The sequence below is a fragment of the Enhydra lutris genome, unplaced genomic scaffold (genome assembly GCF_002288905.1).
Source record: "Enhydra lutris kenyoni isolate GAN:26980312 unplaced genomic scaffold, ASM228890v2 scaffoldscaffold40, whole genome shotgun sequence".
Lineage (NCBI taxonomy): Eukaryota > Metazoa > Chordata > Mammalia > Carnivora > Mustelidae > Enhydra > Enhydra lutris.
In genome coordinates this window covers 5,162,216-5,183,777 of record NW_019154124.1, presented here as the reverse complement: position 1 = coordinate 5,183,777, position 21,562 = coordinate 5,162,216, and the positions used below count along the sequence as shown (strand labels likewise).

The following is a 21,562-nucleotide window of genomic DNA, read 5'->3' as shown; positions in this document are numbered from 1 at the left end:
ACCATGATAATTCTTGCCATACATACTCTTAAAACACTTCCTTTTGATTCTTTAGTAGCCAGTGCTTTAACCCTGGGTCCCACTTGTTCTCAATGTTTTCCCACTCAGGGCCAGACTCTCATCCAGAGGTGATTTCATCTGTCTTTCTTCACAACTAGTGAGCCCATCCTCTTCTTGCAGTCACTGCTTAACATTTTACTTCAGCATGAGCTCAGGAGCTGGCTCCACTGGCTTAGGCTGTTTCACTAATTACACATAAACTGAAGTTTGTAGTCAACTCCATAGCCACCCAGTTATACTGCAGACAGGAGTTATGAGTGATTTTATCTCCTCTCCTTATTGAGCTTGTGGAGAAAACTGGATTTACATGCATGGCCATGACTATCCTATGAGAAACTCTAAGTACTTTATTATGTAAAAATCATTTTAACAAGCATCCAAATTTTTCTATCTTTAAAAGAGCAGATCACAAGCTTTTCTATTCTGTGACTTCCAAAAATCCTTATCAAATGACTTTTATTATTGAAAAGTGGAATAACAGTATCTTTGTAATGTTTCTATTTATTTAAAAACTACTGAATTGGGGTCCTGGGCAGCTCAGTTGGTTAAGTGACTGCCTTCAGCTCAGGTCATGATCCTGGAGTCCCGGGATCGAGTCCCGCATCAGGCTCCCAGCTCCATGGGGAGTCTGCGTCTCCCTCTGACCTTCTCCTCGCTCATGTTGTCTCTCACTGTCTCTCTCTCAAAAAAATAAATAAAATCTTTAAAAAAAAAAAACAGAAAACTATTGAATTGCTCCCTGAATTATAATCTAATCAATTAATTAAATGAAAAGCAAAGTTAGTAAAGAATAGTAGTTACATATGGATATTGGGGAGGGTATGTGCTATGGTGAGTGCTGTGAAATGTGTAAGCCTGATTATTCACAGACCTGTACCCCTGCGGCAAATGATACATTATATGTTAATAAAAAAAAAAAGTAGTTACAGATTAAGGTATTTATGAGAGAAAAATGATAACACAACCAACCAGAAAGTGAGAAAAGCAGATCGTGTTGTTGATATTTGTAACTGAGGCTTAACCTATCACCTGTAAGGCACTGTATTATTCATAAATCGTTCTCACACACTTTAAGTCTTGGAAAGACTATGAGAGGAGGGAGCTGAGGCCTAGAGGTAGAAAATGGCTGAAAGAGAAATCAAAACCCTATTCTTCTCACTATATGCCACCACATCTCCTGAGCAGTTTCACTACTATGAAGTTCTAAAAGCAGACAAGTGCAGACTTAGTATTTGATTTACACATTGCTTTAATAATCAAGTTTTCATTAAACCTATTCAAATACTTAAACCAAATATAAAAAACAAAGCTAAAGCTGATTTTCCTGTAGCTTTCCAGACCTAAAAAAAGTTAGCAATTGTGAAATAAATGCCTTGCTTCAAACTGTGTAACATACTGGTTAAAAATTGTCTGTCCTTCCCAAAATAAGAAGAAATGATTAAAAACTCATGAGTTTTTTCCTAGTGTGAAGAAGGTAAAGGAAAACATGTAAACTTTAGTAGACAAAATATCTACATTAAAAATAGAAATATACACACTAACAGAAAATTACCTTGATATTTCCCTGAGATAAACAGTCTGCATGGCTCTCTTCAAATGAGGTTCAATATTTCTCCAGAGTTTGCGAGTATCACGTTCATTTGCTACCCCAAAGGGGAGAAAATTTCAAAAATTCAGATCTTACAGAAATTGTTTCAAAACAAATATTAATAAGTAAAATTACACAATTACCTTCTCCTTTAACCACAGGTTCACAATATTTAGGAAAATTAAGTACTGCCTGTAAATGAAGGGAAAAAAAAGAGAGAGAGAAAGCACTTATTCGCCACAAATAGGAATTATTTTCCAAGTACAATGTTAATTAGAATGTAGGTAATTTTACTTCAATATAATTACTCAGGTAAAATATTATTATAGCTTATTACAATAATAAAACAACAAATATAAAAAATGATAGTAAAACAACATACAAAATACTCCTGAATTGCCTAAATCCCGCCTAATATATTAGCCTCTAGATATAAAGTAATGGAGCGAAGCATAATTTGTAATTTTAGTTTATAATTATATATAGTTTATAATTTTATTATTTATAATAAAATAAAATTATATTATAATTTATAATAGTTTATGACAATAAAGGACCATAAAACACACAATACCACTAAATTTAACCTGTTACTTTCCAAGGTCTGAACATTTTCACAAATCAAACATTATCTCATTCAGTACAATTCAAAATTATGAAATTGGCACCACCACCTGAGACTATTGTAAATGCAAGTTCTTGGCACCATGCCAGGCACACACGATCAGAACCTCTAAGAATGAGATCCAGGAATCCACTTTAACAATCTCTCCAAGAATTCTATGTATTCCAAAGTCTGAGAAGCACTAACTAATCAAGATTATTTATTAGTTTTCCATGAATCAACAGGAATTCTACCAAGAAGTAGTTCAAGCAAACTTATAAAAACAAGCTGCTGCCATTTATTAATATTAACTTGATCACAAGTATTTCATACTGAAATGATTCCATAATGAAGCCTGGGGATAGACAGAGGTAAATATTCACATATTAACTATCCAACCTCAAATCTAGAAGGTGAGAGAGAGCTGAGAACTAATCCTTGAAACAGTTTTTCCTATTTTACTTCATAAAAAGCAACAGTTTAGGGCAGAAAAATCTTCCAAACTCTGTTCATATTAAGTGTAGAGAGGCCAACTCTCTGAGCTTAGTTTCAGGTTTTCAGATCTAAACACTGCTTAATAACAGTGACGTCACGATATCAGAAGTAACTGGTAAACAACTTGGCGAACTGCTTTTTTTTCTTGGCCAAACCATTAAAATACATGTTTAATCATTTACAAATAGCAGTAAAAAGTAATGAAGATAACTTTAGGAGACTATTTTCTCATTTTAATTCAGTAAATTCATATCTTCCCCATGTCATTCCACAAGAACTTGTTGAGTATATAAAGCTATAAGATTATGAGTACCCATAACTGTCCAAATACAATCTCGGTATTTAAGTAAATCATAAATCCTAGCCCTTACAAACAAGGGAAATTTGACAAAATAATCTGTCCAAATACAAAATACTTTTCACAACTTTGGCTATTAACACTCAAATGTGCTCTCTAATATTATACCCATTTCTCCTATATTAATCCTCAAATATAAGCAAATCTTAATTCCCTATATATAGGATTATTTACACCAAAATCTAACTTTAGGACCATTGATAATTTAAACTGTCCTCCAAATTACCCAGAGACTGGAAATGAAAAGCCTGCTAATAAAATCACAAAAATAATTCCAAAGCCCAAGCAAAAATAATTTTTAGAAAATTTTTTGATATAATAAATTTCTATTCCCACTGAACATTCCCCCCATGTATCTCCCCATTATTCCTAAACTTGTAAGTATATATTTTACTCTTACCTCAAAAAGGGGATGGGGGCAAGACAGAGGCATAACTTTATTAAGAAATGACCATGTGCTCAGTAAATATTCATGCTCACAACAGGAGAAGCTTAATTATCAAGAGTTAGTTATGGCCACCTGTTATCTCACTTATTCCTGACAACTGCACTTTTATTATGCCCATTTGTTGGCCAAGAAAGCAAAATATAATTTGCCTATAGGCACAGAGATTCCAGTGCCTGAATTCATGATCATGATCTGTGAGATGTCCTGGGAATTTATTTCTAAACCAATAAGGGCATTAAGTTATCAAAGCCTGACCAAGGTGAAACAGAGAGACTATTTCCCTTATACAGCAAAGAAAAACTTGCATTGCTTTAAGAGGCCAAACAATCCATTAGATAGGCAATTTAGGAAACTTTCAACTCTTTCTCAGTGAGATTTTCAAAGAAAATTCATTATTCTACTTGAAATTATTTGTTAGAAAACCATCTAAAAAGGGCACCTGGCTGGCTCAGTCAGAAAAGTGTGCCCCACAATCTCAGAGTCATGAGTTTGAGCCCCATGTTGGGTGTAGAGATTACTAAAAACAAAACTTAAAAAAAAAAAAAAGATACATGTATACTATAGTAAGCAAAACTCTAGGATAGCCCCCCAAGACTGCCAGCCCCTGATATATATGCATACCTTCTCTCATTATTCAATCAAACATTAATTTAGGTACTGCTATAAAAGAATTTTGTAGATGTAATTAAAGTCCCAAAGATAGTCCCCAAAATAGAGATAATCAGATGAGTCTGACCTAATCACAGAAGCCCTTCAAAAACAGAAAGTGTTCTCTGGCTAGTCACAGAAGTCAGAGATTAGGAGTATAAGGACTAAACAAACCCTTGCTGGCTGGTGGATGGATAGGTAAGTGGCAAAGAACATAGGTGCTCTCCAGGAGGCCTGGGACTTGGCTGACAGCTGGCAAGACAGCTTCAGACCTCATTCTTACAGCCAAGAAAACCTGCATTCTGTCGAGTCTGAACGAGCTTGGAAGCTATTTTCCCTAGAACTCAAGATGAGAATAGAGTTTAGGCAAAATTTTAATTTTATCTGATATCCTGAGCAGAAGCCAGCAACAGTACCTGGATTTCTGACCTACAGAACTGTGAGCTAATAAATGTGTATTGTTTTAAGCCACTAAATTTGTGGTAATTTGTTACACAACAATAGAAAGCTAACACACATGTTCAAGTACAAATATAGAAACATATTTTAATATTCCAAGGCCACACAGAAATAATTTCTGAACTCTTTTGCCTTTTTAAGAATGCCTACATTTCATCTCTGAAATATTAGAGATATAAAAATCAGAACTGAGAACATCTGTGTTAACACTGATTTAATCAAGCAATGGAGCCCTTATTATATGCATTAACTCATTTAATCCTCTAAATGAGCCTATGGGGTAGACATTATTATTATCATCCCCATCTTACCCAGAAGTTAAAGTATGCTCCCAATCTCTGACTTCCCCTTCTTTCAGCAGCCACAGAAAACTCTCCTTTTAAAGTGCTCATGGGATTATGTGATACCCACCTTGGTAATTGTCCTATCTTAAAACAGGATATACTGGGGCACCCGGGTGGCTCAGTGGGTTAAGCCTCTGCCTTCCGCTCAGGTCAAGATCCTGGGATCGAGCCCCGAATCAGGCTCTCTGCTCAGTGGGGAGCCTGCTTCCCCCTCTCTCTCTGCCTGACTCTCTGCCTACTTATGATCTGTCAAATAAATAAAAATTAAAAAAAAAAACCATAAAACAGGATATCCTAAAGCCAGACAGATATGAAAAATGATTAAGTTGAAATTCTGATGAGGAGCAGGGTATTTACAAGGTTTTGAGATACTTCCCCACAACAAGGAGAAAAGAAATACCATCTTAATCAAATGATCAAAGTGAACATTACCAGTTATAAAATAAAATGAAATCCTGTAACACCTGACAAGATGCAATGAGAAGAAAGCATCATTTCTGTGATATTTCTGTCAGATGCATAACCTGAATTTGACCATAAGCAAACAAATGAAAGGTGATTCCACAAAACAACTGACCTGTAATCTTTAAAGGTCTCAAGATCATGAAAGTTGAAAACTGAACAACTACTCCAAATGAAAGTTCAAGAAACATAGCAACTAAATGCAGTCTGTTGTTCTCAATTGGATTCTTTTGCTCTCAAGTACATCATTGTGACAAGTGGCAAATCCTGAATAGGGTCTGAGGATCAGATTGGACCAATGAGCCCATTTTCTCGTTTTGATGGCTGTACTGTAGTTATGTGGGAGAATGCCATTCTAAGATACATGCGCTAAAGTATTTGGGGTCACGGGGCATCAGGTTACAAATAATCTCAGATGATTAGGGGAAAAAAAGAGGAAAAATTCTTTTTATTGTACCTGCAACTTTTGGTAAATTAGAAACTGCTTCCAAAAAATTTTTTAAAGATTTTATTTATTTATTTGGCAGAGAGAGAGAGAGCAAGAGAAAGCACAGCAGAGGGAAAGGCAGAGGAAAAGGGAGAAGCAGGCTCCCCGCTGAGCAGGGAGCTGGATGTGGGTCTCAATCCCAGAACCCTGAGATCATAACCTGAGTCAAAGGCAGACACTTTAACTGACAAAGCTACTCAGGTGCCCCATAAATGCTTCCAAAAATTTTTAAATAACTTTTAAAACTATCCAATACTTTATCTTGTAAATACTATATCTAATAAAATAATGAGAACAAACTATTAACATGTCAGTACCAATCAATGTGGTTGTGATACAAAAAGAATTCTTAATTATTCAAGGCCAAAAGTAAAGGTACCCTATGAAGGCCCAACTGGGAAAGCTAGCTAAATACTGTTTCTTGCTTACTCTTTTGTCTAAAGATGACTATGGGACCACTCAAGATATGCCATAGCTTCATTTAACATGGATGAGTATCTCAAAATGTTGAGCAAAAGTAGACAGATAAAAAAAGAATGCATACTGTATGTTTCCCTTTAGATAAAAGTTCAAGAACAGGCAAAACTAACCTTTAATGTTAGAAGCAAAGATAGTGATTATCTCTGAGGAGGGAAGAAGAGGTAGGAACTGGGAGGAAGCATGAAGTGGGCTCCTTGGATGTTAGTAATTTTCTACTTTTTGACTTGGATTATATTTACACAGCTGTTTTCATTTTGTGATAATTCACTGTGGTGCATATGTATGGTTTATGTGCTTTTCTCTTTTTTTAAAGTAGGCTCCACACCCAGTGTGGAGCCCAATGTGGAGCTTGAACTCATGACTCTGAGATCAAGACCTAAGCTGAAATCAAGAGTCCAATGCTTAACCAACTGAGCGCCACCCAGGCACCTCTTGTGTTTTTCTATATGTATGCTACACTTTGATCAAAAAAATCAAGAAGAAAGTAAAAGAAAAACAAACCTAACTAGGTTATTTCTCCTAATTAAAGACTCTGCCTCCCCATTAAGAACGTTTCACCAAAAAGTAGCTCTTTTCTATGTGGAAAAGACATCCTCGTTGATAAATCAATCAGTATAAAGACATAAAACAATGGTGAAGGACACCCACTCACCCAGCCATCTGTCAAACCAAACCTGGCCATCAACAGAATAATAGCTGTTCTGCCAGATCAACCTTCAAACTTCATATTCTTTAATATATGACTTTAACATATGATGCAAACCTAAAGCAGTTTTGGTTAGCAGTCTCCATACACAAGCCATAGTTTATGATCTTGGAATTAGTAAGATTACAATGTATTTTTAAGTCCATGAACATTTGCTCAGCAGCGGGAAGAAGAGAACTAAAATTAACTGATCCCTTTCAGCTATCAGGCATTTAACATGTGCTCCCCACCCCCCCTTTTTTTAACTCACAAAATTCCTCTGGGGCAGATAATATACCTGCTTAACAGAAGAGAAAACTCAAGTTCAAAAAGGTTAAGTAACTTGCCAAGAACATAGCTGGTAAATGATACATCTTATGTTTCTTCATCTATAAAATGAAAATTCATGATAATGCCTTCCTTCACAGGGTTTTTGTAAGAATTGAGTCGATATTGGTAAAAGGATTAGAACAGTGGCCAGTAGACAGAAAGTACTCAATAAAACTGGCTATTATTTAAGAGGTAGTTGTAACATAGTGCTTATGAACATATGCTCTGGAGCCAGACCTCATGATTCTTTATTTGCAAAATTTTATGATCTCATTCATTTTAGCTCTCAGGGACCATTTTTCCCTAGTACAATCGTACTGTAAAAATAAAGAAAAAATAACCAGTATATATAGAAACACATTGGTGTGTACTGTCTTTTGAGTCAACTGAGAGCTAGTGGACAGATCTGTAACCATTTTCAGAACTGTGACAATCTCTTCCTCATCAAAAAAAAAAAAAAAAAAAGATTGAAAAATACATGAAAGAATTTGAGATTTGAGAGTTTCATGACTGTTTGAAGTAGAAATTACATTGGGTTGGTCAGCTGCACGTGAGACAAGTAAGTTACGGGCAAGGCAGAAGACTGTACTCTGAGAAGCTTCTCTGTGCCAGCTCCCTTCGCTATCTTATGACCCAGAACCTACCTCTTCCCATGCTCTAAACATCCACTGGATGAGTTATCTAGTCCCCTGCTCAAAGATAAGCTGCTATTTCCTAGGCAGTGCTGGGTCCTGGCTACATAAAGACCAACTGTATTAGTTCATTCGAATAATTTACAAAAAGTAAATGATCCCCCCAGAAATTATTTGTACTTTAAAAGAATATTTATTCAAATAACTTACTGTTATCACTAATATCACCTAACATATTTTTATATAAGTACTTTAATAGAGAGTATTTCATTTTATCCTCATAAAAATCATCTGAGGTAAGTACTCTTGGCTGCCCCCCCCACACTTTAGAAATGAGGAAATTGAAGTACATAAAACTACATACAGAGCTTGTAAGTGGCAGAGCTAAGGTATTTTAATATTAAGTCCTCTGCTCATTCTACCATATATACATAGGATATATATGTATATATTCATATATGTGTATGTGTATATATGTATATACATATATGGGGTGTATATATATATATTCTACCATATATACATATGGTACATGGTATATATACATCATATATACCATGTATATTGAATATACAGATATTCAATTATCCGGCATCCACTTCTTAGTCACTATGTCACAGTTCACCACAGGCACATGGCCAAACAATAACAAAACCTGGCACCAGAAATTTGGAATTGCACTCTAAAAGATTACTAAGCTCTGCCTAACCAGTTAATTTTTCTGAGTAATTTCTAAGAAAATTATGATATTTAAGAAGAAAAAAGTTTAAAATACAATAAACTTAATGTGTAACAGATTTGTTTTAAAAGGACCATGCAAAAACTTTTAGAAAATAAATCATTCTGTGTTTGGCACTCATAAATGAATATAAAAATAACTTCTTCAATTGACCCTTTTAAAAGTTATAATTACTATTTTTAAGAATATCATAAAGATAGAGAAGACAAATCTAAATGAATATTCTAGGTAGTACTTTACTTTCTCCTATCTTGGGCTACCTACAGATCTAGCCTCCAAAAAATAGTACTTAAAGAAATAAGTTGTAAAGCAAACTTAAAAGTGCATATGTAGAAAAGATGCCTAAAAAGAATCCTTTCCAAGTAATTTATTAAACTTTCAATAACTATGCTACTTACAAACTTTGAAATAAACAATAGCATCCACTTGAAAGAAAGCATCTTTGTTACCCTATGTTCCACATATGGAGGAAAACAAGAATACTGTTATTTTCCTTCCTGTGCTTACAGATAATTTCTTAGATATATTAGCATTACTAGTAGTAGTAAAAGCTTAAACCACACTTTAAGCTTCAAATTTATGAACATGATGTAACAACAATAACAAAACTGTAATCTCATCCCTAAATATTTTCTCAGAAAAACCTAAAGGACTAAAAAAGGACTATATAAAATAGAGGACTATAAAAGGTACCATATTTAAATATATATTTTCTTCTACACTTTCTTTAGAAATAGTTCCCCAAACACTTCTTTATTCTTACACTTTATGATCTACTTTGAAATGGCTGCAGGCACAGATTCCCACAGGATTCAAGGACATCAGTGGTTAAGTTGTGGCAACTGCAGGTTACTTACTAGGCGAGATGTGTTCCCCCTGACTTTACCTCATGCAGGGACCGTGTACTGACCCCTCTCCCCTCTGTAAGCCCCTCTGTTGTCACTTCCTTTGGGCACCAGGGATTCAAGACATTCAACTGCTGGAGAGATGTCAGTGACAAGCCTGAACTAAAACAGCTTGTCTCTTGTTTTTTCCCTACTCAGAAGATATTTGCTATCTACATCTAAATCAGAAGAAGCCTAAAATCTAAAACTTAGAAAAACATACTAAATGTTAACACAATTTTAAATGGTCACCTTCTTCTACATTCTGTCTCAAACACATACTGAATCCCTTGAAGAAAAGAGTAAAACAAAGAAAATGTGCTAAAAATCTACAGAATCTGTTCCTTTTAAACAAACTGTTTTCCAGGGGCACCTGGGTGGCTCAGTCAGTTAAGCATCTGCCTTCAGCTCAGGTCATGATCCCAGGGTCCTGGGTAGGCTGCTTGCCCCTCCCCCTGCTCATGTTCTCTCTCTCTCAAATAATTGAATAGAATCTTAAAAAAAAAAAAAAAAGTAACTGCTTCCCAGCCTTAGATATATTATCACTTTCTTACATGTAGACAAAATCTTAGTATAAATGGAAGGTTTCTAAAAGGGAAACCAGACACTCTTGCCTCCTTCCCTTCACATTCAATTAAAAAATAGATCAAAGAAAAATTAAAGTAAATATGATTTCTTTAATGAAATATAAATAGCTTTACTACTCTTTTAAATAACCTTTTAAGTAATCATTTACATAAATATTAAAAGCAATCCTTTATATAAAGATAACTAAAGGTGAATGGCTCATGAAAGACCTGTAGTTAAGGCTTCTGACTATCCTGACTATTCTTAAGTTCATATGGATGCCAGACTCCTATTGCTACATACACAAAACCTGAGAGAAATGTTACAAAAAATTAAAAAACATAAAATTATTTATTAAGCTTTCATACCTTCTATTTCTCTTCACTTTGATTTTAATGAAGTTTTACATTTTCTGCAATTAGAAAAAGAGAAAGAAGGAAACAAAAACACTCCTAAGGAAGAGTGAGAAGACATAACTAAAAATGAATGAAGGTTTTCTGGTCAGACTGAAGTTTGTACTAAGGAAGAGACTACCACATACTATGTTAGCCTCAAAAGGCCATATCCAAATTTCTAGAATAAATTTTCAGCTGCTAGCCTACCTCACACCATTTCTATGTGGAAAAATATTAAAAGATGTACCTTTTCTTTTTTTAATTTATATTTTTTTAAGATTTTATTTGTTTGACAGAGAGAGAGAGAGAGAGAGAGAGAGATCATAAGTAGGCAGAGCAGCAGGCAGAGAGAGAAGGAGAAGCAGGCTCCCTGCTGAGCAGACTGCCTGATTCAGGGCTTGATCCCAGGACCCTGAGATTATGACTTAAGCCGAAGGTAGAGGCTTAACCCACTGAGCCACCCAGGTGCCCCTTTTTCTTTTCTTTTTTTTTTTTTAAAGTAAAAAGCCCACTCACCAGATGTCTGAGCTCTTTCAAATCTCGGCAGACAGTGTAGAAAACTCCAAGAAGAATATTAATGTAAGCAGCATAGAAATCAGCTGAATACTCTGGAGGATGATCATGTGACAGGATCTTTTGAAGGTTCCCTGTTCAAAGGACACACATGAACTTAAGGATTAACCCAACACCCCAGAAGTTATATCTTCCAGGATTTTATAACAAGGGTATAAAACAATAAATATACAGGCCCGGCAATTATTAAGGAATAAGAAACCTGTTACAAAATTAGAAAAGTAACACAACTTTTGAAACTGAAGTAAAAAAATTACAAATCTAATGTTCTAAAAACATTACTAAAAATTGCTTAAGACAAATATTAAACAATGACATCTAAATAAAAACTCAAGAACCTCTACAGGCAAAATCAGTATCAAGGATGAAAAAAGCATATATATCTTATTAATTTTTCTGCCTAATAAGTAAACTAACTAGAAAAAGCAAGGAGGGGTACTACATAAATGACCACCAAACTGGAAAATGCTCTTCATTTTCTGAAAAATAAAAAGAATTCCTAAGTTTTTACGAAAATCATCATCTTTACTTCATCATTTTCCCTTTTATAAATCATGTTTTCTTCCCAAAGCTTTGGTTATCTTTACTGTATTTCTCTTCTACCTTAAACTCTTCATATAGTATCACAGGTTTAGAATCCTAAACTTTATTTTATCCTGCTGGAAATATCATACTGTAAAAGCACAGTTAAAATTAAAAGAGAAACAATCACCCAGTATTCAAAAATCAATGACTCGAAATCAATGAGTCATTCATTCCTTACTGCAATTCCCTCTGGCTCCCTGGTGCAATGGTCTCTTTAGACTCCTTCGTTAGGAGTTCTTTACCAGTTTCACAGGTTCAGGATTTTTGCAATACTTCCAAGCAAAAACTCTTAGAGGATGTTCCGATCAAGTCAATTTCCTTTTGTCTAAGATTCCCTTTAAGAGGTGAGTTATTTTCACCATGGATACTACGCCATTTACCATCAGCTCCTGAATCTACCACTCTCTCATTCCTCACAGATATAGATATACCAAGACTGAACAATACATATGGCCTATCACTGGATATATATTAAGAGAAACTTATAGGGGCGCCTGGGTGGCTCAGTGGGTTTAAGGCCTCTGCCTTCGGCTCAGGTCATGGTCCCAGGGTCCTGGGATCGAGCCCCGCATCGGGCTCTCTACTCAGTGGGGAGCCTGCTTCCCTTCCTCTCTCTCTGCCTGCCTCTCTGCCTACCTGTGATCTCTGTCAAATACATAAATAAAATCTTAAAAAAAAAAAAAAAAAAAGAGAGAAACTTATATATAGTTATATACCAAGGCCTCTTTTTGAGAGGGCTGATGACTGAAAAAAAAAAAAAAAAAAAAAACCTAGTGCATTTCAAAGCCCAGGCACATGCCTGGAATATTATCCTGAACAGATTCTGTATGGGAGGCTGTTACTAGTTCTGCATCTTTTATATCACAACCACTAAATAAAAAACACAAAGTCCAACTTAGCTTTGGAGTCCATGTAAATAGCCCTGAAAGAGTCAGATAAATCTTCAAAAAATTTAGGTGCTTCCTAGAAAAATGTCCAATATACAACAAAAAACAGAGTATCTATTATTCAATCAAAAATTACTAAATACATAAAGTAGCATAATGAATACCATAATAGATAAAATTAGTCAATAGAAACAAATCCAAAATGAAAGAGGTCATGGAAATCAATAGACAAGGACATTAAAACAACTATTATAAACATACTCATAAGGTCAAAACTACTAGGGAAAACAAAAGCATAGTAGGATCTGTAATGATAAATTCCACTGGATGGGATTAACAGCAGGTTAAACACAGAAAAAAAAAAGTCAGTGAACTTAAAGACAGAGAGAAAGAACTATCCCTGATAACACACAGAGAAGAAAGATATAAAATTTAAATAAGTAAACAGATTCAATGAGACAATATCATATGGTCTAACATAACATGTAATGAAGTCCCAGGAAAAGGCAAGGAAAAGGGGCACAGGAAACAAAGATAAAATATTTGAAAAAATAAGGGCTGAAAATTTTCCAAAGTTGCTAAAACTATACAATCCATACATCCAAGAAGCTCAAGCCAGATAAACAATAAAAGATTTTTTTATTAAAAAATTAAAAAGCCCAAATAATAATTTAATATGGGTTTATAACAGAGGCACCTGGGTGGCTCAGTCAGTTAAGTGTCCAACTCTTCATTTCAGCTCAGGTCATGATCTCAGGGTCATGAGTTCAAGCCCTAAATTGGGCTCTGTGCTCGGCACATAGTCTGCTTGAGATTCTCTCTCTCCCTCTCCTTTTGCCACCCCCTTTCTCTCTCAAATAAAATCTTTTTAAAAAATGTGTGGTTTATAATAAATGTAAAAATAAAACACGGGACAAATACAGCACAAAAGTTGTGAGACGGGAAACTATAAGTCACTGAGGTATTTAGATTATTTATTGGAGCATAACTTTTCCTGAATGATACAATAACTAAACCAAACCAAAAAGCTGATGAAGTACATTGTAAATCCACCAGGGTTAAAGAAAAAAATGCTTTACCAAAAGAGGAGTAGTCTGCATGTGATAGAGATCAGAAACAAGAATTCCAAACTGGGCCCCCAGTGGTCACTGCTAAGAGAGCAGGGATCCTGAACATGAAATACCATATTCTTATAGATGGTGTATATATCATGTTATGATTGGATGACATTAGCCACTAAGATTATCCCTTTACTCTGGTTCCGTGCTTACCTAACTACAATTTGGTTATCAATTAATGTTTCCTTTTTGAATGCCTTTCTATGGGATTATGGTGTTTTGTTTTTTTAAAAAATCTTGGTATGTAGAAGGCCCTGAATTAAATCATCAGATTAAACGTGGCTCCATTATTATATACTTTTCAAAAACCTAGTAGTCTATACTCTCTGAAACTGGCAAGATCACTTTTATTATTTAAATATGTCCCCAAATTTTCTCCATCTACGATGCTTTGTATCTTTACTTTCTAAAATTTTAAATCAAATTCTACAATTATATCATACTGTAATGCCACTAATATATAGAAAATCACTTTAAAAAAAAATAATTTCCTTAAATTCTAAATAGTTTTTCAGTACTTAAACCCTAAATGGGTCATGAAAAAACTCTAAACAGTGATGACAAAGGTACAAAGGAATTTTTTTAATGAGATCCTTTGATTTATTCCTTTTCTTCCTACCCTTTTCTCTTCTTCCTATTTTGCAATTTTCATGGATGAGAAGCTATTGAAAATAAGGGCTCCCTTCATCTATTTTAGGTACCTTTCTTCTATTTCAGTTAATTGGCTAAGGCAAGGTGTCATTTGATTGCTCTTCCCGTGTAAATACGCAAAAATGTGTTTATCCTAACAATGAATGTTTACAGCTGATTAGTTCAGAGGGCTAGTGTTAATGAGGCCAAGGTCAAGGAATGCATTTTTTCATAGCCTGCTAACCACTTTAGGCTTCACACTTAAACTCTGAATCAGAAGCATCGTATTTGTATAGTGACAACACAATATTCAGCAACACAAAAGGCTCCAGTGTTCTTCCAAAGACAAAAATAATCAAGATCTATGAAATTTAAATATTAAATACATTTAACATTAAAATGTTAAACATAAATGTTAAATACACACACAAAACACCACTGTAAAATCAATCAATTTAAAATCAAACCAAAAAAAAATAAGAAACACAAGGCCTAACAATTGGTACTATAAGATGAACACTAATGAAAGATAAAATGAGGGGCGCCTGGGTGGCTCGGTGGGTTAAAGCCTCTGCCTTTGGCTCAGGTCATGATTCCAGGGTCCTGGAATGGAGCCCCACATCCGGCTCTCTGCTCAGCAGGGAGCCTGCTTCCCTTTCTCTCTCTCTGCCTGCCTCTCTGCCTACTTGTGATCTCTGTCAAATAAATAAAAAAATCTTAAAAAAAAAAAAAATAAATGAGATTTACAAAGTTAAAAGATACATACATAACACAAATAAATGGTAAATAAAAACTTCCATACAATTTAAATGTGCTTTGCCAACCCAGTCTGGCTCTTACTTGTATGGATGTCAACATCACAATATATACATCTTACTATACTCACTAAAAAATATGAAAATACACCATTAGCACAAATATGTGAAGAATATTCATTCAAAAAATTTTAGTAACTATATGAGAATAACCCCTCACAGTTCCAAAATAAAACCTCTGTAACTGCAGATACATAACATTTTGAGATTGGCAGCAAATCTGAAGAAATTAAGACATCAAAGTATTTCATTTGAATATACTAGCTTAATCTTTCAAACAACAAAAATTATTTTAGTGAATATCATTTGTCAAAATGAAGTTTTAAAATTTACCTATGCTATAATCAGGGAAATACAAGACAAATGGCTCAAAGCACCCAGTATTTGGACGAAACTTTTCCCAAACAATTTCACTGAGAAACAGAACAGTCACATTTCTGTCAGTCTGTAAAAGAAAGAGAAATAGAAGTAACTCTGCATTTAAAAATCTTAATCAGAGCAACAATTTCATTTGAATTTTTCTTTCAAATAAACCCAGGAAAGTTACAAACATATAACGAGTTATTTGCATATTAATAAGCCTTATTTATAAAACCTAATCAAGGAGCTCATCCACTTGCAAATTTTCATACATAATTACTTAGAATTTCCATAAAACTTTCAGGTTCACTGACATTTCAGTTATCCATGAATGCTAAGACAGTCAGACAGTTTATTTTACAGAAATTAAGAAACACATTTGCTTAATAATTAAGACAAGATCCTTTTATGGGACTTTTCAAAGAAATCATTAACTTTCAATCAAACAAAAAAATGTACATCTCTCATCACTAAAATAGCTACAGGAACCCAGAGAGGAAATAAGAAAAATAGATATGCTGTACTTATAACCAATATTAGGAAACTTTTTTAAAGACTATTTTCACACTAACTAGTCAACATGTTGAGTATACATTAAAAATGTTAAATACACACACAATACACCACTATAAAGTTAACAGTCATCTTCTGAGCTATATTTGGAAGGTATTATCAGTATACCAAAATGAACACTTCAGAAAACAAGCTCAACATGTATACTGTCCTACAGAGTGGCCGCAAATGCCTTATGATGCCAATTCAAATTTGTCTGTAGACACACCTCTGCATTTTCAACACAGATTTTAATTTTTCCCCACTTTTTTATTATTAACATATAATGTATTATTTGCTTCAGGGGTACAGGTCTGTGATTCATCAGTCTTACACAATACACAGCACTCACCACAACACATACCCACATTTTTTTTGATATCTCCCAAGGTGACAGAACAGACATGATAGCTGTTTTGTTCGTAGCTATTCTTAGGATCCAAACATGTAAATTACACTACACTTTGATGGTGATTTACTATTTATTAATTCCTAACTTATATGTAATCTTATGTTTCAATTTTCATTACTTAAAAAAACATTCTTTGGGTAACAAAGACAGCTGAGTTCAATATATTAATAATTCCACAAAAATCTAGCTTCTTTATGAAAAAGAGGAAGAGATTTTTACTTTCAAATGCTTTTTGTCTCCTTGAATTTATTTCTATAGGGATAAAGAAGTATGTTCTAAATACAATCTTGAACTTATTAAACTCAACAACCAAAGAACAAATAATCCAATCAAGAAATGGGCAGAAGACATGAACAGACAGTTCTGCAAAGAAGACATCCAAAAGGCCAACAGATACATGAAAAAGTGCTCCACATCACTCAGCATTAGGAAAATACAAATTCAAATCACAGTGAGATACCACCTTACACCAGTCAGAATGGCTAAAATTAGCCAGTCAGGAAAAAACAGATGTTGGCGAGGATGCGGAGACAGGGGAACCCTCCTACACTCTGGAGGGAACCCAAGCTCGAGCAGCCACTCTGGAAAACAGCATGGAGGTTCCTCAAAAAGTTGAAAATAGAGCTACCTTATGACCCAGCAATCACACTATTGGGTATTTACCCTAAAGATACAAATGTAGTGATCTGAAGGGGCACGCGTACCCCAGTGTTTACAGCAACAATGTCCACAATAGCCAAACTATGGAAAGAGCCTAGATGTCCATCAACAGATGAAGAGATAAAGAAGATGAGGGGTGTGTATGTGTGTGTGTGTGTGTGTGTGTGTGTATAAAATGAAATACTATGCAGTCATCAAAAAAAGAAATCTTGCCATTTGCAACGATGTGGATGGAACTAGAGGGTATTATGCTAAGGGAAATAAGTCAATCAGAGAAAGACAATTACCATACAATCTGTCTGATATGAGGAATTTGAGAGGCAGGGCAGGGGGTCATGGAGATAGGGAGAGAAAAATGAAACAGGATGGGATCAGGAGGGAGACAAACCATAAGAGACTCTTAAACTCAAGAAACAAACTGAGGGTTGCTGGGGAGTGAGGGAAAGGGATAGGGTGGCTGGGTTATGGACCCTGGGGAGGGTACGTGCTATGGTCAGTGCTGTGAATTGCGTAAGACTGATGATTCACAGACCTGTACCCCTGAAGCAAATAATACATTATATGTTAATAAAAAAAATTAATTTAAAAAAAAAATCTTGATCAGACAGCATTGATCATTTATAAGCATTTGATAAAATCAGTTCAAAAATAGGTATAAAAAAGAGAAGATATTTATCTGAAAGAATTTTAAGTTGGTACTGTTCTTATCTGATCTTACCTTCAATATACAATGATACTTAGCAAATAAATATTAATCAAATATTTAATTCATTTTAATCAAATAAATATTTTTTAATCAAATAAATATTTACTATAAAAAACAAGAAATGCTGGGGTGCCTGGGTGGCTCAGCCAGTTAAGCATCTGACTTCAGCTCAGGTCATAATCTCAGGTCCTGGGATCAAGCCCTGAGCCCCGCCCCGTGTTGGGCTCCCCACTCAGTGGAGATCCTGCTTCTCTCTGTCCCTCTATCCCTCCCCTAACTCGTGCACACAGAAGCATGCACTCTCTCTCCTTCAAATAACTAAATCTTTTTTTTTTAAGATTTTATTTATTTATTTGACATAAAGAGAGACACGGCGAGAGAAGGAACACAAGCAAGGGGAGTGGGAAAGGGAGAAGCAGGGTTCCCGCTGAGCAGGGAGCCCAATGTGGGGCTCAATCCCAAGACCCTGGGATCTTGACCCGAGCCAAAGGCTGACACTTAATGACTGAGCCACCAGACGCCCCTCAAATAAGCAAAATCTTAAAAAAAAAACAAAAACAAAAACAAAAAAACAAACAAACAGAAAAAAACCATGAAATGCCTTTATTGGATTTCTCCTAAATGAAATACATTTTTAAAAATCAAGCAATTTAAAATCAAAACAATTCTCTTTTCTGGTAGAGTTGAGATTACTATGAATCTTTTCATTTTCTTCAGTTTCCATAATTACAACTAAAAAAAAAGTGAAAAGCCTAACTACTATGAAGGGACACATGATCACCATTACTAGGCATGAGGGGGAAAAAGTGAGGTAAGCTTTAGTGGAAGAGCAAGAGGACAGCAAGAATGCACTCTGACACCAGACAGGGAATCCTAGAGCAAAGGGTATGAAAGTATGTGGATGAAGGTATGCACAAAAAAAACACAAATGCAACACAAGAACACAAAACAAGAGGGATGTCTGGGTGGCTCAGTCGGTTAAGCATCTGACTCTTGGTTCTGGCTCAGGTCAAGATCTCAGGAGTCCTGAGACAGGACTGAGACTAAAGCTCCATGCTCAGCAGGGAGTCTGCTTCAAGATTCTCTCCCTTTGCCTCTCCCCCCCACTCATGAGCACACACACGTGCAGAGCATGCTCTCTCTCTCTCTAAAATGAATAAATCTAAAAAAAGAGAGAGAGAAAACGAAAAAAGAAATGAAGAAGGAGGCACCTACCCTAAAAAGATGGGTTCCTGGCCTCAGTGGTAAAATGCCAAGAGTAGCAAAGACTAGACTATGTGAGGAAATTTCCAAGACGGCTACCAAAAGCTATAACCGTCTTTCCTCCTGTTCTCTCACAGCTCACCCCCGCCCAATACTATTACTAAAAGTGAATTTTAGGAATTGATCTTAGGCACACAATGATTTCAACAGCACTTGGAAAGCCTCTGTGAACTTCTAAAAGTTTCTCAAATTTCAATAATATGTTCAGTAAATGTTAACTTTTTCAATGGTAGAAATGCTATAAGCACTGTCTCTCCAAATATTAATTTTCTTTATAATATTACTTAATACTTAACACAGACATAAACCTAGTTTTATAACTAGGTAGGTATAAATTATGCTCAAAATACTTATAGGATTATAAAACAAAAACAAAAGTAAGCCTGTAAGTTAAATACAAAACTATAAAATTTAAATTAACAGTAACTGAATATGATTAACAATACTGTTTTGATCAAACTAAATATTTGCTCACTTGTGATTACGGTACAAATAGGAAATAGCCACAGTTCTTTTGAGTTTAGCATTCCTATACCAATTGGTATTGGTGAACAATGAATTCTCTCTCCAGTTATCTTTATTCAAACTTCTGCAAAACCCTGATTTGCCATATTACTATTATTTGGCTTTGACCTGATACATATGCATATTAAATCCATCCCTACTCTTTTCTCATTAGTCCATGGCAATTAGAGTAGTATTAATACTATTCAGTGCCAACACAATTATAAATTGAAATACAAAGCCAGTTTTGACACTGACTGGCCATGAAGTAGAACTCCAGAGACCCAGAACGGACATACCATTCTTTTTCTAGATTACTGAAAAGAAAATTTAAAAATTCTTCAGAAAGTCTGAAGTTTAGGCCCCCACCATTTACTCCAGCAAACACCTAAAACCTTTAAAGAAAGCAGGATTACTCACTTCACAATTAGAAATAAAAAGCAAAACTAAAGAATAAATGTTACCAAGTCACAAACTGCTTTTACTTAGGAAAAATTGCTCAACAACATTCGTAATAGAGAAATAAAAATTAAAATTATGTTAAGATTCATTTCTCTTCTGTCTGATTGACAAAATGATAAAATTTGACAAAGATAATCTCATAGGGTGAAAAGACTCTCTCATACATAACTTACCAGTTCTTGTAATCTAAGAAACCCAGGCAAAAGATTTGCTTCCATATCTCTTAGATATTCTGCTTTATCTAGAACCTTAAAAAAAAAAGTGTCAAAATCAATTTACAAAGCTTTCTACAAAATGTTAGCATTATATAATGCACAATTCAAGGCTTGCATTTTCCATGTTCAAAAGAAAAATTGTAACCTGTGAATTAATTTTTAACTGGTATTTATTTTGTAGAAGACATTTCAAACAGGTCAAATTAGTAAATTACTTGGGCGCCTGGGTGGTTCAGTAGGTTAAAGCCTCTGTCTTCGGCTCAGGTCATGATCCCAGAGTCCTGGGATCAAGCCCCACATCAGGCTCTCTGCTCAGCAGGAAGCCTGCTTCCTCCTCTCTCTCTGCCTGCTTCTCTGCCTACTTGTGATATCCATCGGTCAAATAAATAAATAAAATCTTTTAAAAAAATTAAAAATTAAAAAAAAAAGATTACTTACAATGTATTTTAACCTAAATTTCTAAATAGAAAATCACAAGTACATTAAAAAGGTTTCTTTTCTAGGTATTCTATCAATGCTCTAAGGATATCTTACTAGGTATACAAGAAAAATAATTGGATGCATTTTTTTATACCATTTGATGAAAGAAAAGTTAAATTTTTGTACAGTTATAAAACCACTGGTATTATGTTATTTTAAAAGATACTTCTCTATACGTTATTTTAAAAGATAATTCTCTTTCACAGATATACAGTATATATACATCTATACAGATACAGCATATATACTCATGGGTAACATATATATGAGGTATATAGATATATAGAGAGAATGTATGTATGTTATTATGGATAATATAATATGATGCAGGGAACAGTGTACAAGGTAAAGATGACACAAGTTTGACCATGTTAAGAATAACTGAAGCAGGGTGATGAGTTCATTGGAGTACATTACCTCTTTCTGTGTTTGAAGTCTTGATAAAAAAAAAAAAAAAGGTTAAAAAAAAGGGGGGGGCTTCAAGAGGTCATCCATTAGTCCATAACAATAAAATCAAGGTCTTCATAACCTAACCCTTATTTTTACTTTTTGTTATGGAAATTTTAAAATATACAGAAAAACAGGGAGATCAGTAACTCCCACACATATATTTCATCCAACCCCAACAAACATTAACATATGGTCAAACTTATTTCTTCTAAACTCCTCCACTTT

At 34.7% G+C, this 21,562-nt stretch overlaps 1 protein-coding gene across 6 annotated transcripts in view; it reads right to left on the bottom strand.

Moving 5' to 3' along the window:
• Positions 1-21,562, bottom strand: part of LOC111155226 (origin recognition complex subunit 5) — an 89,854-nt gene that overhangs the window by 54,885 nt on the left and 13,407 nt on the right. For all 6 annotated transcript variants that reach the window (XR_002641124.1, XR_002641125.1, XR_002641126.1 and 3 more), the window contains exons 4-8: positions 20,366-20,440; positions 15,607-15,718; positions 11,182-11,312; positions 1,792-1,840; positions 1,613-1,703 (exon numbers count right to left, since the gene is read on the bottom strand). Coding sequence is in view for 3 of the 6 variants with exons in the window: in XM_022515346.1 (XP_022371054.1) it covers positions 1,613-1,703; positions 1,792-1,840; positions 11,182-11,312; positions 15,607-15,718; positions 20,366-20,440 (458 nt within the window). In the remaining 3 variants the exon portion in view is untranslated. The remainder of the gene's footprint in view (positions 1-1,612; positions 1,704-1,791; positions 1,841-11,181; positions 11,313-15,606; positions 15,719-20,365; positions 20,441-21,562) is intronic.